This window comes from Magallana gigas, chromosome 2 (assembly GCF_963853765.1).
Source record: "Magallana gigas chromosome 2, xbMagGiga1.1, whole genome shotgun sequence".
NCBI lineage: Eukaryota > Metazoa > Mollusca > Bivalvia > Ostreida > Ostreidae > Magallana > Magallana gigas.
Genome location: NC_088854.1, coordinates 45,966,692 through 45,992,654, shown reverse-complemented (window position 1 = coordinate 45,992,654; position 25,963 = coordinate 45,966,692). Strand labels below are relative to the sequence as shown.

Below are 25,963 nucleotides of genomic sequence, written 5' to 3'. Positions count from 1 at the left end.
TCTCACGTAACAGTATATTTTAGCCAAATAAATCTTAAAACGTAAAGAGATACAGCACATTTAATGCACAAGTAGCCTTATTAAATGCTAAAATCATCTTTGTCTACATGCTTTTTACAGCGAAAACCACCATGCAAACAACTTCTACCAGGTAATTAGAAAAGAAAATATATCTGCATCATTATTTATAACCTCATAAGGACATGTCCTTTCCCTTACCTACTGGCATATTTTTCACACCACATATTTAGTTCAATGCATTCTGAGAAATGTCGGGATGAAGGACAATCATCTGACGTTACCCTTTTGTTGTTGCATTAAAATGGTTAATGTCAAAGCTTTTATATATCATCTAAAACCTTATACCGTACATAATATTAGTCCATTTACACCTAAGCAGGGTTTGCAGAAGTTACTATATGATAAGTTTTAATTCCATTGGCAATTATATAGGGGCATAAAAGTAAATGAAACTGACCTAAAGAAAAAGTAAATTTATGAACAACATGCAATAAAAGAAATGTACCACACCCCTTATGACTGGGAGAACAAGTGTGCATACATGTAACGAAATTGGTGAATATTGGGTAAATATATGCAATTAAACATACTGGATATAGAGCAAAACATATTTCAAGGGACCATTAAGAAAAACTTTACCATAGTTATAACTGTAATTTATTATACCTTCATAGCAAATGCATACTAATAATATAATCAGCTGACAGTGCTTCATAATACTCTAATTATTAAGTTATAGAATCAATATCAAAGCAAATGTCAATATAACCTTTTTACTTCATTTTTAAAAAAAAAATTCTGCATTTTATTTAAATTTGAATATTTTATATTAATATATATCTTAAAATTTCATCTATTTTCAATGAAATTTGTTATGGAAAATACATTATATGAATGATAAAATACCTTAAAATTTGGCTATTATGTGTTTTAAATTTACTTCCTTACAGCCATATATTTGCTGTACATGTTTCAGGCATGTTTGTTATATATAAATTTTGCTATATGTGAACAGTATAAAATATTAAATACTATAATAACACATTTGTAGTTTTTAAAGTATTTGTTAATATTTTTGCAATATTATTGGCATTACAACTTTTTTCTGAAACCTTTCACTACTAGTAAGTACATTGTATTCACTGAATCTAATTATTACTGCATGATAACAACAGCATGCAAATCAAATGGAAAAATTCACTCATTTCTGCTTGCATTCCTACATTACATAAACATAGTTATATTGGTGTTTGGAATATTTAGGAACTCTTGCAAAACTGGAAAAACCTTTCATGAGAGTTTTAATTTGCTTTATATATTTCCCCCAGCTTTATATAAGACAAGTCTTCCAAAACATTATAATGTGATAACCTTCATGAAAAATATCCCAAAGAATACTTCATTAATTGTTAATACATGTACAACTGATTTTTATATATTCAGAGAAAAAAAATCAAGAATAAGCACAAATGCATATTGTTTACATTAATTAAATAATTAAATAGTTCATAATTCATATCTATAAAATACCTGTCCATGTACTTCTACTAATTAACAGTTTGACTTGAAAGGGCTTTACGCCAGCTGAACTTCTACTGAACATCACATACACAGATATATTTTTTATTGTTCACATTCTTCAATAACAATAATTGTTATTTATGTACCAATGATATTGCTCATCTTACATCTATTAAATGAATAAACATGACTACATGTACCTCATTGTATGCCATCACACCATCATCTTGTCAGTGAACTCTTCTTCAGTTTTTGACAAAGTATAAATCATAAACAAAGGATGGAGAAACAAAACTCCCAATCACCAAAATATATTTCTTATTCCATCAAGAACACCAAAATATTACCATTCATTGCAATTGCATTAAGTCACTGTGGAGTGAATACAGGAATTTGGCTGGTGACTAAATCATTAAATATTACCATATATTTGGTAACTAGATTCTATGAATTTGACCAGAAATGGGCTCTTTTCTTTGTTTCCGTGAATGTATGAGTTACATCCAGCCCCTGCTTGCATAGCTTCAATTTCTGGTTAATTGACATTTTGGGTATCATATGATAAAATGTCCGACTAAGTTACTGGGTATACTTTGAGCTCGGCCCAAACCGAAACATTTAAATCAGCCGAGCTTTGCCCGCAGATGTATTCCCTAGAGTATAAGAATATATATTGTTACGAATTTGGAGTAAGACCAACATATTTTTTCCATAGGTCTAAACTTAAACGAACCCTTTTGAAATTTATTTATTTTTACAAAGTAGTATCTTTTTTAAATTCTATTTTTCATATCACTAATTCAAGTAATCTTCGAGTATTAAAAAAAAACAAAGGAAGAAAAACAGGCCACAAAGCTTCTACCAAATCAGGTTTAAAAATTTTACAAAATAAATTCAAACATGTTTTACGGAGAAACTGATCTTTCCTTCTGGGAGTGAATTTAGCAGCAGCTCTGTCATCGGATATACCCAATCTTAATGTCTGTGGTGAAAAAGGTAGTAAATATTGACTTAACATGAGACCATGCCGCTAATTGATTTAGGACAAGCCTATCATTACCGTATTGTTGAGAACAAGTTAAATACCTGGTCCATTTCACAGCGTCATCAGTATGACTGCTTACCTGTCATTGCATCAAGATTTATTCCAGGGACAACAATGATACCCCCAGCACTGCACATGTCCCTTTTTCTCGTTAACCTGAAATCCAATATATTTTTTTATTGAACTTTTTACAAAATTTTAAGACTTAAATAAGGTGAATTTTATTCTCTCTCATTTTGAAAATAAGTGCATTTTAAGTATCAATGAGAAGAATATTTTATATTCAAGTGTATAAATGCACAAGGCTTCCTTTTTCCAATGATAAGTGGTTTAATTGTTCCATACAATTGCAAATTAACAAGAACTATATGCTAATTTTAGACCCAGGGGTCCACATACAAAATCCCCTTCTCTCCACCTGCTCTGGGTCCCTCCCCAACAATCAAACCATTCCCCCAGCCCCTCATACATTGTCCCACATCATCTCAAATTATATGCCATATAAAGAAGCCACAGCTCTGCATGTTAGGGCACTGAAAAGATCCATAGAAAAGATATTTCCATTGAAATTGGTCAGGTGATCAATAAAATTTGATGACTATAATCAGCTAGTGTGACTGGTGAATAAATCGCCTACAATAGTCCAATATGTTCCAATTAGAATTTAATGACACCTCACTGTATTGCAATATTCAACATGGACAGTCGGATATGAATGATGATGTCTTATTTCCTCTTTACCCTTTTCTTTGACCAAATGCATGTACCAGGCAATCAAAATTCTACAAAAGGGACAAGATGCTACAACTGCCAGACCTGTTTCATAGTCCACATCATAAATTATACAAAGATGGCAGAATTTAACACAGCATGTCAAAGAGAACCAATTTAGACTCTGTGCATGTATAATTTTCATGGAAAACAAACGCAGCTAAAGGAAATGATAAAATCTTGGGAGAAGATGAAAAAAAAAAATGATAATTAATTTTTGAATTGTGGATACTAATAAAAGAAATCAGATTTCAGTATACAGAATTCTGGGGTGGCTGGGTATCAAATTGGCCCCCAAACTTCAAATCTAATAAGAGACACGATAACTCACCGAATATTATCAAAGATATCCGATCAAAAAAAAAGCACACCGAAATTACCTCTGCCAGTTTTGATGACTATCAGCCAGGGGTGATTTACTTGGTGTCACGGCTGCTAGTGGTTAAGAATCACCATTCAGATTCAAAAGGTTTATCTCTATTAAAATCTCCCTACAAAAAGAAAGTGAAATCCAGATCAGAACATCAATTTCCACAGTTTTTGATTCAGGTAAATTTATGGGGAAATAAAACGCTTTATTAAGTGTACATTTGCATTATAACTCTCACAATTTTTTTTTAAATATTTGACCACTGGAAGCAAATTGAGTGCAAATTTAAATTCTTTTCGTTCAAAACAATTGGGTAATGTAGTGCTAAAAAAACCTTATACTATCAAACTATATATAAATTGTTTAGATATCATAGTTACTGGTAACTATACAACGGTGAATCAAAGTGATTAAATTTAGGATCTAAAATTTTGCTTCTATAGCGAAACAGTGAAAAATAGAATTCAAAATTCTTAGTATCCCTGGAAGAGTTGGGTTTTTTTTAAGGGATTACAATAATCTATGGAAAAGTACTATATTAAACACTGAACTCCAATATTGTTTTTCTAATTCGAAGATTTTACTGAATAAAATACCTATTTTAGGCATAAAAGGAAAAAAATATACCATACTTTCAAAAGTATAGAAATTTGACTCTGGTAAAAAAAAATATGCTAACTTTGATTTATGACTGTGATTAGAGAGTGACATATGACGCAGGGTTTTTTCTTATTTTTAGTCTAGCGGTAATACCCAAGAAACTGAGAGAATTGTCTTGTTTATTGCTGTTGATTTACATTTAGACTAAACCTAGTGTGTATATGAGATAGGTGCACAATGTGATACCTGATTTCTCTGAAACTGGAGCAGTCTTGGTATTGAAAATATATGATAAACAGAGGATATATCTTATCCTGAAATTCAGTCCCAAATGTCTCCCAAATTACAGGTAACTTTAGGTGACAATTAGAAATTGTAGTGGCTGTCAGGTGATGCTTAGATTGGCAGATTTTATCATCAGACTTGGGATGAGAGATGGGCCGCTGACATTTATCTCTAACACACAGGTTTTCTGACTCCCACAGTAATATAGATTTCCTGACCACTATCAAAAACAGTCTCTGCATTGTTTTCTCTGTTAAACAACTTTTGAAAAAAAGAACTAAAGTTGAATTTCATGCAATGCTTGTACCATAAATATAGTTGTAAGTAAACAAATATGGCAGTATCTGTGAATACATATTTACAAGGTCTTCCTGTTCATTCTTGCATAATATTACCGGTACAAGATGTAGTACTCTGTACATTACACAGGGTGAGAAACTTTAGATGTGGTAATATTTATCTACCCCATGAAAGATAAGAGAAGGGATTAACAAAGGATTAAAAGATAACAAAATTAATCAAACTGATAAAATTCTATCATTCTGAAAATTAATCAGGTGAAGAATTGTGAGCTAGGTTTGATAAAGTCCTTAGAATATCATATGAGACTTAACATTAGGAATTCAGTGTCCAGTACGACTGTAAGAAAATTAAAATGCATAATGGTGATCATGATGAACTTTTTTACAGAGTGCAGTATTTCAGCTACACAAGTAAATTCAAACAGATTTGTTTATTAAAATAAAAGTTCAAAAAGGTTTCAATTTCTCCTTAATCTTAATACACTTGCTGTTGTGATGTTAAACATGAAATCAACTTAAGATAGTCTAAGACAATTAACATGCATTGGTCATGATGAACTTTTTAATTATGAACTCATTACAGACAGCATCTGGCATCCTTGTGACCCGTCAGAACCGTCTGCAAGTGGACTGATGGCACGTGACTGCATCCTCCATTTGTCAACAGAACAAAGGGGAGACAACTCCATGGGACTACACAAGATATTCCCTGAAGTCTAAGTCTCCTGCCTGTATGGACCAATCTACATAGAAATAAAACTTGATTAGAGCAGATTTAAATTCAATGCAAAAAGAAGACACTAGAACCACTTCTGAGAACACAGAATAAAAGATTTAATAAGGAAATCTGTTCAAGGGTTATTTTTAATTAATTCCATTAGTCTAGTGCCACATAGAGCCATACACTGGTCAGAACACAGAAAAATCAGAGAAATGTCAATAGGCAGCCCAAGTACCCACCCAAATTAAGCCCCCTGAGTTAATCCCTGCATTGAGAGAGGGAACCTGCACACGCCCCCTGACAACAATGCCGAGTCCGATCATAAAGGCAAGCAGCCATGCGACAGAATGTGGTGACAATTGACATATGTCCATGATGCGCTTCACTTTCCCTCAATGGATGCTGTGTGCTTGCAGACAGCTTCTGAAGAATCCAACAAAATTCCTGTAAAATTAGAATTAGATGGAGATATTCATAACAGGTGGAAGAAAAGAAATTACAGGGTACTTGATTCTGAGAAATCTTTCCTAGTATCTAAGCAAGATTCTGAACTTCAATAATTTATCAGAACATAAAATTCCTTGTGACCTAATGAATAGATCTAATTATTATTTTTTTCTTCTTTATCCAATGCAATTCTAATTTAAATTCCATAATACAAATAACAGGTGTAGATCTATAATCAAACAGCAAATTCTATTATTTGAATGTAAAAGATCATCACCAATAATATGTGGAAAGATTCACATGCATTTAATCCTATAATCAAAAATTCATAGATTCTCTTTCTTTGAAAAATTTACATCAGAAAGACACCATACAAAGAAGCTGACCAAGAGATGAACAGGGCTGAATTACAAAAGAAGAAACTGTTTCCAACTGATAGGAGATAAAAATACAAAAAAAAAAACCAGCAACACAAAAAACAGCATTATGAACCAGACCTTGTAACATGAAATAAATATCAAATACAGAATAAATGACAACAGGACTGCTCACAAAGGCAAGCTTGAAATAAAAAAGATCAAGCCAGCCCTGGACATTGTGCCAATGTTCTGACCCTTAAAACCAAGTGCGGATAGCTAGCTGACATCATCTGGTTGACAAGATCTTGAGAGACTCTGATGGCCGAGTGTTACACATACATTAAAATACAACACGAAACAATAATATTCCAGGGAGTCTCCTTTCTATATGCATACAAAATGGTAAAAAAAAAGACATATTGTGATATACATGCATGTATTGTACTAGCTAGCTGGTATACGACCAATTCTCACCAAGGACCATTTCTCGCAAGTGCATTGTGAAGTCAGTTTATCAACACATATAATTATATTAAAATGACATAACAATGCACTGGCGAGAACTGGTCCCATGCCAGTATATGTATACCGATACCCTATTCAGCTGTCCAAGTGCTTATTAAATACATGTGATTTAATTTTTTTTTTTTAAATATTTATAATTTTCAAGAAAACACTTGAAAACAAAATTTTATGTATAGTAAGTTATGGAAACATGCACCTGCAATAGTTAAGGATCCTGTTATAGTTTATAAGTTCCTGAAACAAGGTATTAAAAGTGGGGGGGGGGGTCCTTTTGGACAAATAAATTAGCAGTGCATGATGGCACTTTTAGTTATATCACAGTAGCTTTCATACGGTTTTACCATATCTGTACATGATAAGTGATATATATCCCTCGTTACATTGGAAATTCATTATTTTTTAATCGAAATCCAATTTTTATCTTTGTTATATCTATTTTTGACAAAGCTTGTCCTTAAACTTATTAAAATAAACATACTGAGATCTCGTAATATTGAGATTGTACGATATGTATGTTTCTACTATAAGAAACAAGCGCCTGTGTTTGTAAGGTAAAATGATTTGATAAAACTCAAGACAAGGCTGAAGCAGTTATCTCCATTTACAGGTATCATTCAGCCCTTTTTTAACAAGAAAACCCCAACAATCTAGTAAGGAAATGGTATTTCTTAGACACGTTACTCTTCATTCATCATTTTGTATACCATCAAAGTCAGATGAATCCCATATCCAGCCTCTTTGACAATGTTGACCATTGCAGACTGCAACTTCTAAAGAAAAAGCGTTTAGGTGCACTTGCTTTCAAGCGTTTTAACAACGTCGGTTTTGCCGGGAACTTTGGTGTTTACTTCAGTTTTATTGAGTTTAGGAAATATTGTAGCGACTTATTCCTTAAACAATATGAGTTTGTGGGTAGACAAACACAGACCTTCGTCATTGAATAAACTTGATTACCATAAAGATCAAGCAACTCTCTTAAAGAAACTGGTGAGTATTTTATTGACTAAACTCTGAAACTTACATTATCCCGAGTTTCCTCAATTTTCTCTATTTTTTCTGAGTACAGCATTAAAGCAGATAAAGAAACCTTGAAAATCAATCTCTCACTAAGTATTAAGTTTGTAATTGCAGCCAAACCGGAATTGTATTATATACTTTTTATAAACAGCTGATAAAGGAAGAAAAGAATACAAAGAAATACGTACCCATAACTTGGCATAAGGCCATTATGTTAACGTTGTAGTACCTTTGCAAAACCTTTAGGAAATGAAAGTATATCTGAATGTGGTTTCATTATACTTTGAAACTAACCAACAAATACCAATTCTTTATCTTACATTATAAGTTATGCCCAACAAACCTAACAAAAAGAGTGCAATTTTCTTTCCAGGTTCATGGAGGTGATTTTCCTCACCTGTTGGTCTATGGACCCTCAGGAGCAGGTAAGAAGACACGCATCATGTGTCTTCTGAGAGAGTTGTATGGATCAGGAGTAGAAAAACTTCGAATTGAACAACACAATTTCACAACCCCATCCAACAAAAAGATTGAAATCTCTACCATCTCCAGTAATTACCACATTGAAGTCAATCCCAGGTTAGAATTAACATTAATTATTTAATCTTTTATTATAAATAAGAAACCCAAACAAAATTGTGACAAGTTTTCTTTGCTTAACATGCAAGTTTAATATTAATTGCATCTTTGCTAGCCAAGGGTTTTTTGACCTACTCTGAAACTCATGTAGAGGAGAGGATTGTATGGTTGACCCTTGGCTAGCAAAGATGCATTTTGTTGCAGAACTGTTTGTCTAATTTAAACTTCATTTAGACTATCTAAACAAGTCAGAAATACTTTTGTTGTTTCCTATTCATATGGTTAGTTTTCTCACTTCTTTATGATGATCCTTGGCTCACAACGTTAGGTCCCAAGTCCACTCAGGCTATGGGACCCACCTGCTCATGTAGAAACAGGACCCTGATATTATGAAGATGATGATTTCTGTTTATTAATTATTATTTACAGTGATGTAGGAATACAGGACAGGGTTGTTATTCAAGAACTAATCAAGACCGTGGCACAAACAAATAATTTGGATTCTTCACAGAAAGATTTTAAAGGTATGTGTTTGAAATATTTTAATTATTAAACCAAAATGGTTATTTACACCTTTAAGTCACTATATAAGTAATTTATTTGTACAAAATTATAAGATGTTTCCGATGGTGTCTTATGTAAGGAATATTTAAAACACTGTCTGGTCTGATATCAACAAAAAATGTCAAAGTTCACATTTAACTGTACTAGTCTAACTTTCTCCATTCAGTTGTTCTCTTGACTGAGGTTGATAAGCTTACAAAGGATGCCCAGCATGCTCTTCGTCGTACCATGGAGAAGTACATGTCAACCTGCAGGCTGATCCTGTGCTGTGTGTCCACAAGTAAAGTCATTCCAGCCATTAGAAGCAGGTGCTTGGGAATCAGGGTTGCAGCTCCAAGTATTGATGAGGTATTACCGTATGAATCTTTACATTTGCATGTTATTGAATGGAATTCACCAAAGAAATTGTATAATTGAAGTTTGAATGAATTAATTCAGGCTATTATCAAAAAGAAATTGTCATATTTTTAGTAAGAGTATATTTATGCAGAAGGAAAGAAGAAATGAATTTTCAATGTTTATGGGCAGGAAACATTGAAAGTTAGGGGAAATAAGCGATAGGAGAATAAAACAATATTATTTCATGTACTGGGTGATAAGGTCTATCAATGCTATGTACCTTAGCTGAAAGCAGGTTAATCAAGGTATAGTATGTTAACCAAACTTCAAATTGAAAAGTGATCTCTTCTTGCTTTTCAGATAACCCAAATTCTGCAGACAGTTTGTAAGAAAGAAGGATGTCCAATACCAACAGAGTTAGCTAAGAGGGTGGCAGAGAAAAGCAAAAGGAATCTCAGGAGAGCACTGCTGATGGCCGAAGCTTGCAAAGTGCAACAGTAAGTCATTACCCGATAGTTAAATCGAATATGTTTATTCCCCATTTATTGAGAAAACAACTTGCTTAAGCTCTTTTACAGAAATTATTTGAGGATTTTTTGGCTATTCAATAGTATTGTGAATTGTGAAACAAAGACCACTTAATTGTTTAAGTCTATGAATGCAAAGTCCAATGTTAGAAGTCCTCAGTGATGACAAGACGGGGCTGATTTATCTCTGATGTCTCCTTCCAGATATTACACGTCTCTCATTAGTTTAAGTCTGAGAGGACTTTGAATTTGCGAAATATTTTTTATGTTGGGCACGCTTGATTTTCCAAAAAGGTGTACACCGTGTAAAGTTTTACAAATCAAGTGCAGTGGTGTGACGTTTAGGTGTACACTTTTCTACACAGGGGCATGTGTTGTTTGGTGTAGCATTGAAACCAATATGGCGGATGAAAGTTATGATTAAAAACTTGACAAATGATTTGAAGTAATATTACAGACTAGAAGTTGCATATAAGTTGTCTTTTGTATGAAAGCCATTAAATTTGAAATGTGTTTATTTTATTGCATTTATATCAGAAAAAAGCCTCGGATTGTTGCGCAGCATCAGATTCTCTTTTAAAACTGCATCCTTTTCCCGCCTTATTTATTCTTAACTTTCCTACACCCTGTAGAGTACACCATTTTAGTGCACTTGATATATAATACAAAATATTTACACTGGTGTACACCAAGTTAAGCTAAACCAAGGATGCTTGTTGTTGAAAATTTTTCTCATGAACACAGAATATACATTTTGATATTGGTATTTTGAAATGGCATTTTGAAGAACTCCATTAAAACCAGACCAGGAGGTTTCAGAGCCAGACTGGGAAGTTTATCTGAGAGAAACAGCAAACATGATTATACAGCAACAATCTCCTCGGCGACTGTTGGAGGTCAGGGGTCGTCTCTATGAACTCCTCACCCACTGCATACCTGCCGACATCATAATGAAGGTCAGTGTGACATTATCATTGCAAAGCATGACCAAAATATAAAATTATTGACCTTATGGCTGTAGTTGCATGAGAAGAGAGTTGTAACTCATTAAAATATCAACCTAAGTGAGCATAGTCAGCATCCAACCTATGATCATTGATTATACCATTGTAGCGGACAATTATGAACATGTTGTTTGCTTTTGTTGCACATGCAGTGGCAGTATTTATTATTCAAACATGTTGAAAATGGCATCTCAAAAATAAACATGAATATTCAAGAATTCTATCGATTTACATGTATATGTAATCAAGCAGCTTCTAGATTAAGAGAGCAATGTGGACACTTGACTGTGGCTTGAAATAATGGTGTTTCATTAGCATAGTGCCTGAAGTCTTGTCTTTCAAAATGCTAAAGAGATTTGCTACAAAAGAAATTGGAAAGATTTTAATTACAAATTATTATGCTCATATATAAAATCTTACAAAAAAAAAGAGTTAAAGGATGTTTAGAGTGACAAAGATAACATGCAAAAATGTTGTGTGTTTGAAAATTTTGATATACCTTTTAATGTACTGATTCAACTGTCCTTGTTTAAAGGGATTGCTTCAAGAATTGATCAATAACTGTGATGGAGAACTGAAAACAGAAGTGGTGCAATCAGCTGCATTTTTCCAGCATCGTCTTCAGCTAGGACAGAAGGCAATCTACCACCTTGAGGCATTCGTGGCCAAATTCATGGCTATTTATAAAAGATTTATGGAAGAGAACATTGCTGACCTTTTCTAAGTACAGTATTTGCAATATAAAAACTTGTAATATATGACATGTTGTATAGATGCTGGTGAACAAAAAATAAATAAAAGATTTTCACTTTATAATGTGTCTGTTAGATTTTTATTTTTTCAAGAAAAATTATGAATTTTCCTCACATATACTATGCCTCATTCAAACACGGAAGGGGGGAAGGGACATTATAGAAATACTTCAATTATTCAAAGTAGACACTGACCGAAACTCTTTGGTGAATATGCAGTTATAAAACAGATGTGAGAACCTTGCCAATTGATCATGTACAATAATCTGTGATTACATCACTCAAGATCTTGTTATATGGCAACTTTCAAGTCAAATGTATACTGTACTGTAATAAAAGTGGTTATTTACACATAAGGGGAATTAAGGTGGTATGGGACACTTCATGTTGTGATGTATTGTGTATCGAAATAAACAACAAAACCAAGTGTAATAATACAAGTACCCGGGTAGTTTCTTTCCCTATTGTCACCTATCAGCATAGCGCAGTGGGTTAGAGGGTTTACAACGAAACTTTAAGTCATGAGTTCGAATCCCACTGAAAGTTTTACAACTTTAACCTCTCCAAATATTTTCAAAAGCTATTTTTTTTTGTTAAATATTGTAAAATTTGAAAATTCTAAACTGGCGAAAGTATTTCAATTATAATGTACTTTAATCCACATTAATATCGACAGATGTCCCATACCACCTTAATAGTTATGTAGTAAGCTGAAAACTTCATTAAGTATCCCTTCGCATTTGCTAAATCACTCAACCATATTTAGTAACTACACATTGGTTTGACATCAGAAAACGCGTACCGGTACTTCACCCATCTAACAGTATTTACTAACAACTTCAGCTCTGCATCTCAAAATTGTTCTAAGTTACGGTATCCTTGATCCAGACTATCCAATGGTTGACAAATAATTCTGATAAATATGAGGTCCGTCTCATAATGATATTTTTTTTATAATTTCCTATTATGTAGAATTCCGATAACATTTGCTCCTATTACTTGTCAATAAAATCAACACTACAGATGCATGTGGAAGTAAATCAAAACACTATGATTTATGTTTTACAAATCTTTAATGTACTTGTAAGACTTCATACATATTCATGGGAACTTGTAACCTACTTATTAAAATCTATGGATACAAAAACAAAGCTCTGCATCAGGTTGTGAGCATTGCCCTGATGGGATTAGTGTGCTTGTATGGGGCACATAGTCTCTAAACTAGTTAAAACAATCTACCGGTATAATGGAAATGCACCAAAAAATTCATGTACCGGTAAGTTTGACAAAACAACTGAACACAAACTCATCTAATCAAATATTGAACATTCTGAGCAGACAAAAATTCCTGCTCTCTTTCGGCATTAACATTCCAGTATGGAGAAATGAGTATTAAAAATGGCCATATATAACAACTGATGATTGTGGTTTGATTTCTTAAATGTAACCTGAAGTGTAATCAATGATTTTATAGAATCTGAGCTGGAATTCAAAATCATGATGAAAATAACATTTAAAAAATTGATAGATTAATATCAAATTAAATGAAATGGAAACTAGCACTAACTTTGTAATATGGCATGTTTGTATAAAGCTCTTTGCACAAAAAGTTTTCAATAATTTCTTATATAAAAAAACAAATATTAATTGATATACTGCTTTACAAATGAACACTTTAGCCAAAGTACTGAATGAAAAACAATAAAAGAAGTTCTTTGGATCAAAGATTCTAAACATTATTCAAAAACAAATCTATCAATTTGATGAATGCTTGGTCTAAAAGCAGAAGGAAATTCAAATAAGCTAGTACCTAAATATCAATAAAAATTGTGAAGCAAAATGCAGCAAAACGTTCAATAAAAAAAAAATATCAAAAATACAATTGCATGGTGATGTAATGTTAAACTCAAACAAAATCTAATTCAAGCTTAGAAATGAAAATCTATAATCATAGAAATATTGTGACAATAAAAATCAATGCATAAGAAATATTTTGTTCATAAAATCAAAGACAGGAAACGACTTGGCTCTGTAGATCAGGTGTGGTAGAGGTCCTCTGTATCATTGAGCAGAAATGATGACTATTTCTCTCCAGAATCTGGAACTGGATGTCAGTCGGAGTGGATGTGAGGTTCAGACTGTTCACAGCCAACAGCTCCTCATCCACATCCCCGAGGGTGAAGACCACTGAGGAGCTGGGGGGAGAGGGTGAGGTAAGCTTGGGGCTACCATACTGTGGATTCCAAGCCCCTGCAGCCAAGTCCTGAGCAGAGAGAGGAGATGGAAGACCTAAGACAGGACCCGCTCCAATCTGTAGATGAGACAGGTGTTGGCGGACATACTCCGTCAAAGAGGGAGAAGAGGAGGACATGTGGAGAGAACTCCTAGAGTCGTCTCCCTTTAGCCCTGTCATCTCTTCTCTTTGAGGGTATTGTCTTGGAATTTCTTTTGCTTGAGATTCAGCTTTTTCCTCATCGCTGCCAGAAAATCGATCTGAAACGAAAGTTTCGATTCATATACATGTGAATCAATGTAAATACCAGTTTCAAACATTGGTTTTATTGTTCATCACTTTATATGAAACAAAATTATCCATATTTTAAGTAGTGCATTTATCATCTTATATTACTGTATAATTGAAATAGGCTGATTCAATATGATACCTAAATCATGTAAAAATTCATCCATTCTGCAAGGTGGATAATCCCCCTTCCATGGCTTCACAACTTTCTTGGCTTCAATCTCCATTACTTTATCCTCAGCCATTTTATTACCAAGCTGGGCAGATTTCCTGTAGAGCTCCTCAGCTGAGATGGAATCTTCTGGTAAACCTATTGACATATGAAATCTATACTGAAAAACCAATGCATAAATAAAAAATTAATATAGGAATACAAGATACAGAGGTTATGGTTAGAGGGGCCTATTTAAATACAATTTTTTACACGTTTGTTTAATGGATGCAATTTTTCAATATAATTTTTCAATATAACTTTTAACTAAAATTAAATGTGTGTTAATTTTTTTTAGGAGACTTCTTTGGTAGTAACTATCATAAATATCATAGTACTATGAAATTCTAAATATTTTGTTTTACAAGTACATGTTAAGAAAAAAGTGCTTCATACCTCCAATGCCATACTCGTGAAACACGGCCAGGTTGTACAGCGCTCCGTCGTGCCCAGATTGAGCAGCTTGGGAGTACAAGTGGGCTGCCTTACACTCGTTGACTTCTACACCCAATCCCTGCTCGTAGCAAATTCCTAGGAAGTACTGTGCCTCAGGATTCTGGGAAAACAACTATATTTTAATATTGCATTCTTTCCAAGCCATTCATTTCATATTCAATATTTTAAGGGCAGACACTGTAAATTCCTTATTTAACCCCAAGAACCTAATTCCGCAATTCTGCTGTTTTGTATCAAATCGCAAGAATATAAAATCGCGATCCCCAATTTTATGTTATAACTTTTATAGTTCAAAACTGCCTGAAAAATAAAAGCTAGATTTTAAAATCAGTGAGGAATGCTTCTCGTGATTTTATGTGGAAATTAATTCCTTGCATTTTATTAGAAATCTACAGAAGTTCTGAAGGCCTTGTGCCTGAGTTTTACCTCTTGTTTTGCAGCCTCACTGAACATTGACGCAGCCTTGTTGTAGTCCTGACTTTCAGTTTCTGTGTAATGTACTCCAAGATATGTCTGAGCCTGAAGTTATAATGTAAACAGATAATACAGTAAGTGAGAAATCAATAGTAAAGAAAACATGTCAATAGAGAGTAATACTTTAAGTAAATATTTCTTGTGGATTAACTTTTTATGATAATTGTATACTGTTAACACATACATATTTTCCAACTACATAATCATATCTGATAATTAAAAAAAATTTATAACAGTGCAATAATAATTGTTATGCATGTAAGCTGAGAAACTTTATCTGGCCCTTTGGATTTCCCCTGTCATACCTGGGCTAGTCCCTGCTCGGCAGCCCTCTCCATCAGATCGATGGCTTTGCCTGTGTCCTGTTTTACTCCCTCTCCTTCGCGGTACATCAGGGCCAAGTTGTACATGGCCTGGGTGTGGTTCTCAGCCGCTGCCATCTTGTAATACTTGGCAGCCTTAATCAAAATTGTTTCCCCAATGAAATACATTTAACTCATTTCAAATCAAGATCTCTCACTAGGAAACACTGAATAAAATTCATACCAAATGTATACAATATTCTAGAAGCATATTTTAAGACTTTCACTTGATGTTACACTAATGCACTTTCAACCATAGTTTCAACTTATGACCATAATAGTAAAAAAAACATCATTAATTTAGTAATCAATGTGATATAGAATTATTTGTATTAACAAAGAACTCATTTGGAACCATACCTTCCTAGCATCTTTTTTCACTCCTTGACCTGTTTCGTAGCTGAGGCCCAGATTGAACTGTGATCTAGAGTATCCCATCTCGCTGGCCTCTTTCCACATGCTGACTGCATCAGTCATCTCCCCTTTCCTGGCCTTGCGCTGGGCTTGAATGGTTTTAGCTATGGCCACATATTTTTGAACCACATTTTCAAATTCAGCCATCACCTTTGTTAATGGGTCTTCTTTTGTTTTCTACAACAAAGAAAATTTTACATTGTAATGCAGGAAATAAGGGTTTTGTGTTTCTATAGACAATCAGTATGCTTGAGGATTTATGATACCAAGTAACATGTGGCCTACCCATTCTACTGGGGCCTTTCCACTGTCCTGGATCTCCCCTCTCTGCTCCCCCAATCTCCTGACTGTGGTGGGATGACAAAACACAACCTGGGATATCTGAGAGATAAGGCAGTTCCTGGCATATACAGGCTTTTCATTTCTCTCCGAGACCTTTTGGTGACATCGTGATATCTGCAGGCTAAGATACACAATCGCACCCTGGAAATGAATGGGGAAATATATTAACAGGATTAAACATTGACATGATAGATGAATAATCTTTAAAGTGGACATGTTTACTACCTACCAATCCCAGGACCCCTAAGGTATCAGATGGGGACAAACAGTTCCACCCTGGTTTGTTGTTCCACCACTCATCGTACCCTCTCCGATCATCTTTCTGCTGACCGTGAAAACTACTCTGCCTGTTGATAAATCAAGATACATATACCGGTAGTACATTTTCAAATGAAGAGAGATTTCAAAACTGAATTTGATCATTAGAATATTAGAGCCAATTAACAAGAGCTTGGACAATGGGCAGTATGTGACAACTTCCAATTTGATGGAGGTGGGGTTTACCCATGGCTAACATAAGAGATGTATATTTCAGTTGAAACAACATCAATTTCACACCATAGAGCAGATCTTGGGGAAAAAAACTTTCCAATTTGGACAGTCTATGAATATTTATGAGATTCTTTTGGCAAATTAGAAGAATGGGTGTTAATATTTGACAGCTTATTTTAATGAACAAACTAGATAGTAACACCCAGTGAAAGTCTATGCTCTTGTCAAAACAGCTCTTTTGGCACTGTGTTGTGCCTTCATTCATCTATGACTTTTTTTCAACTTCATTGCATTAATTGTTGTGTATGAAATAAATAATAATTTTTATAGAAGGGAGAATTCAAGGGGTAGGTTGAATATTTCTATTTTGCTTGATCTATATATAGCTGTATGCAGAATTGATCCCGAATTCTGGGAACAGAATTTATAGTACAGTATTAGGCCTTATCATAATCTTATTTAACAAGAGCATGGCAAATATTGAACTTATCCTTTGAACTTTTTGCATAACTCACCTAGTTGTGTGACAGAATCTGGCATGGTTGGTCTTTTTTTCTTCCTCTAAACACGCGGTAGTGGAGAAACGCGGGTTATGAAGGTTCTGCCGTAACGCTGTGGATAAAAGAACACAAACACATGAGAAAAGTAGGTCAAAGTGTCATTTTCAAGAACTCTGGATTAACGTTTTTTAAGTCAAAGTTCTATCTTGAATCATTTTTTTCTTAAACATTGGATTTAATCTATTTTTAATGGACTATTTTCGTACGACGTAATGGAGACAAATTTTCTTACATCCCGCGGGGTCACATTTGTCATTTGGATATCAATAGAACTGACATTTATCAGTTTTATGCTTCGTCCTTGAAGATTTACAGGTAAAGTTTTTGAGGTTATGTATTGCGTCATTATCAAACAATGGATAAGTAATGATGTTTGTTTATTTACCTCGTGGAATCCCACATATCCACCTCCACATGACTCTTTGGGGCTACATAATCGAAGAAAACAAAATGCTTTTTCAAGTTCTTGTTTTCGCCACCATTTATTTTCCCCTTTACGTCATCTTCGCCTCATTTCTTGGTCTTTTCTTCCGAGTCTACCAAAAGTCAAGATGATTCCGAATGTAAAAAAAATTCCAATGAGGGAAGCACCCGATCTATTTATAGCATGTAATAAGAGCAGGATGGGTCGTGCAAAGCTTATTCGTACCAAATACCGTTCTGGAAAAATCCATTTTTTCCCGTTTTCACAAATCCTGAGTTTGTTTCATGGCCAGGATATCGTGTCACGATCGTCGTTTGTCTTTCTGTCGTTCCGCGTTTTATTTTTATTTTTTACGCTATCATCGCTTTCCTAACGTTAATTATTGGATTAAAATATATAGAGGGTATACATTTTTTTTAGTGTAATTAAACAATATTAGAATTTTGTGACCTTAATTTTATATTATGCCAATGATTTCCCTTTCCTTTGTTTTGCGTTATAGTTTCGTTATTATATCATATTATATTAATCTTTATCATTAACACACACTGATACGATCTTTAAAGGAGAGAAATGATCAAGATTTTTTATCAAACATCATTTACTTTTACATTTGCGTGGTTTTTTTTAAATTGTGGTTTTTTCCAACATATTTCACAAATAACAAAAAAAAAATAAAAATAAAAATATATGGTCCCTTCCATGCTGCGGTACAAATGTACCACTTTGAACAGTGCTGGGATATTTATGTCTCAAGCCACGGGTTTTGTGTCCATTCTATTTCCACAAATCGGGTTCAAGTTGTGGAAATAGAATGGACACAAAACCCGTGGCTTGAGACGATGCACATAAATCTGCTTTTTTATTCTGAAATCATCATGCAAAGCCAATCTAATGATTGTATAAAAACATAATGCAATATTACATCTATAGGTTCGGTCTCTCGGGGAGTCTCCCTTCACCTCCCCCCCCCCCCCCCCCCCCCCCAAGTGTGTTTTGTCTTCTCTGGATATGCGTTTTTATACATGTATCTTAATATGAACAGTCCTATGACTTTCTTTTAGACTCATGGCAAAATTAGGTTTGACTATGATATTTGTATTCCAACTATTCTGACGAACCGACTCATGTTATTATCATCAAATGCAATCGAGATGTTAGAATTAACCCTTCAATAATATAAACATGTCGGTGTATTTATGGATTTGATATATTTTGCTGTATTGAATAATAAATTTATATAGCCTACACGTGCAAACCTTTAAATTCGTCATAATGAATGAAAGGCATATTTTTATGATTTTCAGTAATGTCATGAAATTTAAATAAAAATGCACAAAAACCTCTTTTAAACTGTAGTTTAGCTTTAGGTTCAACGCTCTTTATAGGGCTCATATAAGTACATGTACCACTCTAGAAGCCCCCTGTTAAGCAGTGAGTTCTATCAATAGTGTAATATAATAAAAGAAGAGAGATTCAACGTCTTTCAGCATCAACCCAGGATCATCCTGTTCAGTTTGCCTCTGAATTACAAAATAACAAAGATAGCGCAGATCTAAGAATTTATTAAGCAAAAATCAAATATTGAACATAAATAACATTTGTTTGATTCCGTTTCGAATTTAAGACGTAGAAATGAAAATTTACCATAAATAAATGCCGCAAAGGGAGAGAGGGAAGAGATTGGTCCATAGTAGCTGCAGGACTGTAGCTCCCGGTCTGAAAAAATTCGGATGGACGACCAGGTCGTCCATCGGAATTTTTTCAGACCGGGAGCTACAGTCCTGCAGCTAGGTCCATAGAACAACAAGAGAGCCTCTCGTATGACCGATGACGGTCATACACTTATAGACAATAGAATTTAAATATAAATTAATAAACAGAGCATCAATAGTCTTAAAAATATAAACGGACTATATAAAATCCGGGATCAAACATATACAAATACATATAGATATACCACAATAGCTCCAACTTTTACAACAATAATAATTTTTTCGGTTCAGTGGATGGGAGGTTGTGTTAAGAAAAAAACTACCAAAAATAGTGTGTTTACACACCGTGCAGTGTACACATACATGTATATGGTGTATGCGTGCAAATTGATAATGAGTTATATGTACATATGATTGATTGTAGAATGGTTGACAAGTTTCTGAACTGCCTTCGTGCCAAACCCAATGCCAAATATGCGATGATCTGTTTCCCTTGGGCTGGTGGAGGATCTAACTTTTATGCACAGTGGGGAAAAAAGTTTCCTGATTCTATAGAGGGTGAGTGCACGTGAATGTATGAAATACTTACGTTCATTCGAATACAACAAACTAATGAAATACATTTACTGTTTTAGTTTGTGGGGTCACTCTACCAGGGCGTGAATCTCGTTTTGGAGAACCATGTTCAACGGACGCCAAACAAATTGTAAAGGACACATGTTCTGCAATCCTGAACAGGTACCCGGATAAAGACCTAGTCTTCTGGGGTCACAGGTAAATAAGACACTGGGATTTATTTATATTGAGAATGCTGATCCAGCATACAGTATTAAAATCAAAGTACTGAGAGTACTGAAAGACGGGGTCTTGAAAGTTTGATCTTGTAATTGTCCTGGATTTCCTCGAATATGCTTCCAAAATTTATGAGTTTGAATTATTTGTTACAATCTATGTTAATTCGGCTTTTTTGGAATTGTCTGATACTTTGTCTAAATTTAACTGTATCCCGGCCTTCATAATTGTAGAAAATTGACACAAAGGTAAATTATGTAAAAAAAAAAAGACCCCAAGGAAAAATTGTACAAATTACTACTAACCGGGAAAATCAAACAACTATATCAAAGTAGATAATTTTAATCATTAGATTTATTCAATTTTGTGATCCAAAGGAAATCCACTAGTCGGACGGTATCTGTAATAAAAGTTTTATGAAAACCCCGAAAACACTAAAACTGCTGAATTAACAAACAAAGTGAACATTTGTATACCGATAACAAACACAGGCACCTGACGTTAGAAATATTTTTTTACAATAAGATTCCAAGAACTTTGACAATAAAAAGATTTGTCACGGTCACCATTTTGATTTTTAAGACCGACTTATCTGACACGATTTTCTTCATTTGCGATTCATGCAAAATTAATAGGTAAAAATAAATCCGTTCGCCACTTACTACTTTTTTGTGTGAACTCGTGCATCACCTACACGAATTACGATACAACCGTTCCTTTCATTAAAAATCATACTCCGAAAATCAGAGACATAGATAACAGAGATTGTCAACTCTGCCATTAGCGTGTAAATGTTACGGGACCAACCTTACTTTGAGAACTACAAGTGCAACAGCAATCTTCTATAAGTCATTAAATTTGAACCTGATAGTAAACATGAACATGAACCTGTAAATATTTTAAGCATGTTTTATTTATAAAATATTTACAAAAACTCTTTATTTAGTTTTTAAAGTAGATCCAGTGTTCTGTGACGTCACACTTTTTTGTAAAACTTTGAATTCTTTAAAAATTGTGCAAGATAGTTTTATTTATTTCATGTGAATATAATCACATGGATGTAATTAGAATTATTGGTAGGTTAAAGATATTTTCGCACTTAGTTTTATACTAAATTTCCAAATTTTTATATATTTTATCTATGCAAAGGGGAAATAACTCTTTTTCTGACTTTTCTCTCAGTTGTATGTCTAAATGCTATAGTTTTTCTTATTCCAACGATTAATTTTGAAATAATTTTGTAATTTTAGTTTTCTGATAAAGTTGACATTAAAATTAAACAAGAAAAACAAATTTCTGCCTACAAGATTTTACTTTTAACAGAAAAAAATACATTTTTCTAATGCTAAAATATACTTTAGTTTGTGTTTATCTGGCATCTCAAAAAGTGTGATGACATGTAAATTTTTTCTAACAATTGATGACATTTAAGTCTATTAAGTCGAAATCAGTTCGGTTTTTCAACTTTCCTCAGAGAATTTTACAAGTATGGAGCTACCTTAAATTACTTTTTAAAAACTTATTGACTTTTCACAAAGTAATGGTAATGCATTACTTTACTCATGTAATGGTAATGTAATGCATTACTTCAACAAAATTAAGTAATGGTAATGGTAATTTAATGCCCTAATTCATGAAGTAATGGTAATGCAATGCATTATTTTACAATGTAATTCACCCCAAGCCTGATTCCAACTAAGCCGGAAAACATGAACATTAACATTTAACTTGGTTCTTCAATCGATAAGATTGTATATATTATATGATGTATAAGTCTTCCAAAATGTATAATCTATTATACATTTTGCTTATAATGCATTGTTTAAAATTTAAATTCAGTTTAATCAACTAAAGAGCCAACGAACGAGAAGGCAAATATTGAGACTAGTCTTTATTTTCTTTGTACACAATTCCTTTAGAGACGAACAGCAGTCATACCGCAAGTAGACTGGAAGCCAATAAAACACCTATTTAATTTGTAAAACATCTGTGTATAACCCGTCCCGATTTTAACATCGGCTTGCGCATGAAGTTTGGTAGTATTAAGGTGAAAGATTGTCAAAATGAAATTCACAACTTTTCAAAAATGGCACATTGCGTTTGGGAACTTTAATTTCGATTCCGCCATCAACCTATTTTATTGATTAATGAGCTCGTACACCAACTGAATCGTCAACGGGGCTGTGCATTCAGTTACGTAACTCATTCCACATTTGAACCCGAGCAAGAATATTTTGATCAATAAAACTATTTGTTTATTTTCTAAATAGAATTTTGTTTATACACAGAGGACTTAAAAAGATTAAATGCGTGTTTTCATAATATATATTTACTGAAATGCATGAAAACTTTCTGCACTATTTTCTTACGCGTAGACTCAATTCATGTGTTCTACGCGTGCCTTCCGGTTTGAGACTTCGGCTGACAGTAAACCAATAGACGGGGTCACGTGATACCGTCTAAAAAATGAAGTGAATCACTGAACGTTTAGAAAAGCTGTGATTTTGATGATGAAATACCGGAGTATTCCAAGACATGATTTTTTTTCTCCACATACCGGTTCCTATAAAAGCAGTGTCAAAGAAAATTGACATAAGGTACTATAGTAACTGTACTACCCATTTCCAATATTGTGCAAACGATGTACCATGTTGTATGAACAGCATGTTTACAAAACAATTTTCTGGACGGTCTATAATCAAACCAATTAAGGTACTGACATACTGAGTCAAAATTGTCCATAATACATATATCAAGATGGTGGGTAGAGGAGGTAGATCTCGGATTTAAGATCTGGTACTGTCAGCTAATAAGGCGAGGGATTGGGGGGGGGGGGGGGTCGAGGCTTTCTGTGGCTTCCAGTGGGAAAAGAGGTTTGCATGAGTTTAGACCAAGTGGCAAGGCTCTTCCAAAAAAGTCAAAATTTCAATCATTAATTCTTCTAATATAATACTTATTAATCCCTTGATGATGTTCTAAAGATAAGTGACGATGAAATAACGACAGAAGGACGGGTAGGAATCCAGAAAATTGAAATACCAATACATTTGACTTTTCTTTTTTCAAAAACCGTTCTCTGCGACGTATAGTTAGCTATATGTCGCAGAGAACGGTTTTTGAAAAAAGAAAAGTCAAATGTATTGGTATTTGACTTTTCTTTTTTCAAAAACCGTTCTCTGCGACGTATAGTTAGCTACATGTCTCAATCTCCATATTTTGTCCTGTTGTAATTAAAGTATGATGTAAATAGAATAGATTTTAATCTTAAAAGTTGAAAGTTCAATGCCACCAAAAATTTCAATAGTGTTTGAAACTATTCAACTCTTCAAACCGACTATAGTTTGAAATTGTGGTTTTGAATTCTTCCATTAGGATGTAAAGCACATTATTTATGCAATAAATTTAAATGAAAATATTAAAAATGAGAAATTTTATTAAACGATTTAATAACTAGGCATTTGTGCCATTTTACAAATACGTTTTATTCTGTGTTTCTTTTTAGTATGGGAGCACTCTTCAGTTTTGAAACTGCTCTCTTGATGAAGAAATTACATCATAAAGAACCAGTGAGAATGTTTTGTTCGGGAGTTTCGGCGCCACATGTAAGTTAATCAAATTGGTCTGTGCATGCGTGAAATGATCAAAACAGTCGTGGAAAAAAACGTTATCCACTTATATCATCTTCAAACAATTTTACTATTTATAGACCCCGGAAAGGAAAAGCTTGGGATCAAAAGTTGCGGACATGTCTGATTCAGAGTTTATAGAATTCTTGAAAAGGCTTGGTACATACTGCTTTGGATCCTGAAATTTTTTGATAGTTAAATATAACTAATGCACCTGCTTTCAAAGCTTGCGCGACCGTTGATAAATCAGATATACATACCTTTCTTCTATAACACACAGGGGGGACCCCAGAACAGATGATATCAGACCCCGAGATGATGAAACTTTTCTTACCTCCTCTCAGGGCAGATTACACGATGATTGCAGGTTTCAGGTAAAAAAACATCAAAATTCCATCAAATTCCTTTATACACGCTTGCTTTATATATTGACAAGAGCGTTTTCATTTTTTTCAGTTCTGAAGTCTGTGGAACAGACCCGCCCTTTTCTTGTCCTATACATGTATTTGACGGTCAAGACGACGTCAAACATAATTTAGAAGGTATTATATTTTGTTTGTTTTTTAAAATAACAAATAAAGATGTAATAACAATCAACTACACGTTTTACAGTCGACTTCACTTGTTTAGTCAGTCATTAATTTTATGTGCTCTCTTTTATATTTTTGGTAATGCCAAATCTATTTCAGTTTTGGTAACTGTTTAAGGTAGAGAGCTGATCATTAATTTTTTCCAACACCATACAACTTTGTCCAAAAGAATAAAAGAAATAAACAACATAGAGGTTTAATTTTAAATCAGGGTGGTTTACTACCCCTTGAAATAGGTTCTCAAATATGCCGAAATTTACTAGATTATTATAGGTAGGAATTATATAAGCCGCAAAAATATGTTATTTTGGATAAAATATTTTGAGTTTTAAAAATTTAATATAGTAAATTTATATGAACAGATTTAAACCCGTAATCTGCGATTCGCAAACCGTAACTTTATCCACTGCGCTATGATGATCCACTGGCGTCGGAAGCAAATTGAAAGGGGGGGGGGGGCGCTAGACTGATCCTCAGAAATATTGAGAGAGAAAAAAACCTTATTCACAAAATCATGAAAATCCTAATCCGTGGGGGGGGGGGGGTTAACTCCTTTACAACAAATCTTTCCGGCCATAACATTTGACTCCAACTTCTCAATCTTTCAAACGTACATTACGGAACAATTATGTTACCTGCGAAAAAATGGAGGGGGGGGGGGGGGGGGGCTGATCCCTCTATTTTGCTATGTGCCTAATGGTTAGGTCTAACTTAACAAAAAAAGTGGGGGGAGGGCTGAGCGCCCCCTAGCCCCTCCCCCCGGTTCCGACGCCTATGTGATCGATTGATACGACAAATTTAACAAAACCATTAAAGCGCCATCTTGTGACGTAATGTCCTAAAGTGTAACGGTCGTGAGTGAGCTACCTTAACTCATCACATTGTGACCGTCAGTCATTAATGTGGGTGCTACGATTGTATAATTTTACTTTTAACTTGTTAATCGCGTGATACATGATAATTTCAGCATGGAAGGATATGACTTCAGGAGAGACATCGATCCAGTATCTGCCCGGGGGTCACTTCTACCTCAAAGAAGCAGCCAATCAAAGCTTCCTCATCTCATACATTTCCAAAACTCTCGTATGATTGGTGAACTCACGATCTCAAGTTGCCATATTCGAACTCTTTTGTATTTAATAAAATCACGTACAATAGCAATAAAAATGTGTCATATCTAGATTAATTTTATCTTATTTTCACCCCGTTATGCCTCTCCAAAAAACCCCATTCAC

The 25,963-nt window shown here is 34.0% G+C and overlaps 4 protein-coding genes and 1 long non-coding RNA gene across 7 annotated transcripts in view; 2 read left to right on the top strand and 3 right to left on the bottom strand.

Annotated features, from left to right (window-relative positions):
• LOC105339011 (protocadherin-11 X-linked) overlaps positions 1 to 1,898 on the bottom strand; it is a 30,964-nt gene extending 29,066 nt beyond the window's left edge. Inside the window, exon 1 of the mRNA XM_066076835.1 lies at positions 1,743 to 1,898. The gene's annotated coding sequence lies outside the window, so the exon portion shown is untranslated. The remainder of the gene's footprint in view (positions 1 to 1,742) is intronic.
• A 2,490-nt stretch (positions 1,899 to 4,388) lies between these two features.
• On the bottom strand, positions 4,389 to 7,767 carry LOC105339013 (uncharacterized). Its single transcript, XR_010711189.1, has 4 exons — positions 7,672 to 7,767; positions 5,876 to 6,080; positions 5,497 to 5,658; positions 4,389 to 4,874 (listed from the first exon to the last, which is right to left on the bottom strand). It is a non-coding gene; the product is annotated as an uncharacterized lncRNA (long non-coding RNA).
• A 2-nt stretch (positions 7,768 to 7,769) lies between these two features.
• LOC105339014 (replication factor C subunit 3) lies at positions 7,770 to 11,813 on the top strand. Its single transcript, XM_011444394.4, has 7 exons — positions 7,770 to 7,954; positions 8,358 to 8,563; positions 8,993 to 9,087; positions 9,294 to 9,475; positions 9,827 to 9,963; positions 10,781 to 10,949; positions 11,533 to 11,813. The coding sequence occupies exons 1-7, from the start codon at positions 7,868 to 7,870 to the stop codon at positions 11,719 to 11,721; spliced, it is 1,065 nt and encodes a 354-aa protein (XP_011442696.3). The 5' UTR covers positions 7,770 to 7,867; the 3' UTR covers positions 11,722 to 11,813.
• Positions 11,814 to 12,803: 990 nt separating this feature from the next.
• LOC105339009 (uncharacterized) lies at positions 12,804 to 18,134 on the bottom strand. Its single transcript, XM_011444380.4, has 10 exons — positions 17,967 to 18,134; positions 17,537 to 17,633; positions 16,759 to 16,876; positions 16,473 to 16,670; positions 16,134 to 16,364; positions 15,717 to 15,869; positions 15,364 to 15,456; positions 14,878 to 15,037; positions 14,413 to 14,580; positions 12,804 to 14,242 (listed from the first exon to the last, which is right to left on the bottom strand). Exons 1-10 carry the CDS (start codon positions 17,995 to 17,997, stop codon positions 13,755 to 13,757), a joined length of 1,737 nt encoding a protein of 578 aa, XP_011442682.3. The 5' UTR covers positions 17,998 to 18,134; the 3' UTR covers positions 12,804 to 13,754.
• Positions 17,528 to 25,910, top strand: LOC105339010 (S-acyl fatty acid synthase thioesterase, medium chain). 3 transcript variants are annotated; one of them, XM_011444381.4, is made up of 8 exons: positions 17,528 to 17,666; positions 20,145 to 20,278; positions 20,356 to 20,494; positions 24,015 to 24,114; positions 24,219 to 24,297; positions 24,419 to 24,512; positions 24,595 to 24,680; positions 25,696 to 25,910. In XM_011444381.4, the coding sequence occupies exons 2-8, from the start codon at positions 20,146 to 20,148 to the stop codon at positions 25,815 to 25,817; spliced, it is 753 nt and encodes a 250-aa protein (XP_011442683.3). In that variant the 5' UTR covers positions 17,528 to 17,666; position 20,145; the 3' UTR covers positions 25,818 to 25,910. The 3 variants fall into 3 exon arrangements, with proteins under 3 accessions (XP_011442683.3, XP_011442684.3, XP_034301417.2); XM_011444382.4 differs by lacking the exon at positions 17,528 to 17,666 and adding an exon at positions 17,733 to 17,896; XM_034445526.2 differs by lacking the exon at positions 17,528 to 17,666 and having other exon boundaries at positions 20,003 to 20,278.
• The last annotated feature ends 53 nt before the right edge of the window (positions 25,911 to 25,963 follow it).

What these genes read in the sequence shown, in the direction of transcription:
- LOC105339010 (XM_034445526.2), top strand. Translation starts at nt 20,131, where the DNA reads ATGATTGATTGTAGAATGGTTGACAAGTTTCTGAACTGCCTTCGTGCC. An exon ending in CGGGAGTTTCGGCGCCACAT is followed by an intron (nt 24,115 to 24,218) that starts GTAAGTTAATCA and finishes TACTATTTATAG; the next exon opens with ACCCCGGAAAGGAAAAGCTT. An exon ending in CGTCAAACATAATTTAGAAG is followed by an intron (nt 24,681 to 25,695) that starts GTATTATATTTT and finishes TGATAATTTCAG; the next exon opens with CATGGAAGGATATGACTTCA.
- LOC105339009 (XM_011444380.4), bottom strand. Translation starts at nt 17,997, where the DNA reads ATGTGGAGGTGGATATGTGGGATTCCACGAG. An exon ending in GAAAGGCCCCAGTAGAATGG is followed by an intron (nt 16,365 to 16,472) that starts GTAGGCCACATG and finishes TCTTTGTTGTAG; the next exon opens with AAAACAAAAGAAGACCCATT. An exon ending in CCGAGCAGGGACTAGCCCAG is followed by an intron (nt 15,457 to 15,716) that starts GTATGACAGGGG and finishes TTATAACTTCAG; the next exon opens with GCTCAGACATATCTTGGAGT.
- LOC105339014 (XM_011444394.4), top strand. Translation starts at nt 7,868, where the DNA reads ATGAGTTTGTGGGTAGACAAACACAGACCTTCGTCATTGAATAAACTT. An exon ending in CACATTGAAGTCAATCCCAG is followed by an intron (nt 8,564 to 8,992) that starts GTTAGAATTAAC and finishes TATTATTTACAG; the next exon opens with TGATGTAGGAATACAGGACA. An exon ending in CAGCTCCAAGTATTGATGAG is followed by an intron (nt 9,476 to 9,826) that starts GTATTACCGTAT and finishes CTTGCTTTTCAG; the next exon opens with ATAACCCAAATTCTGCAGAC.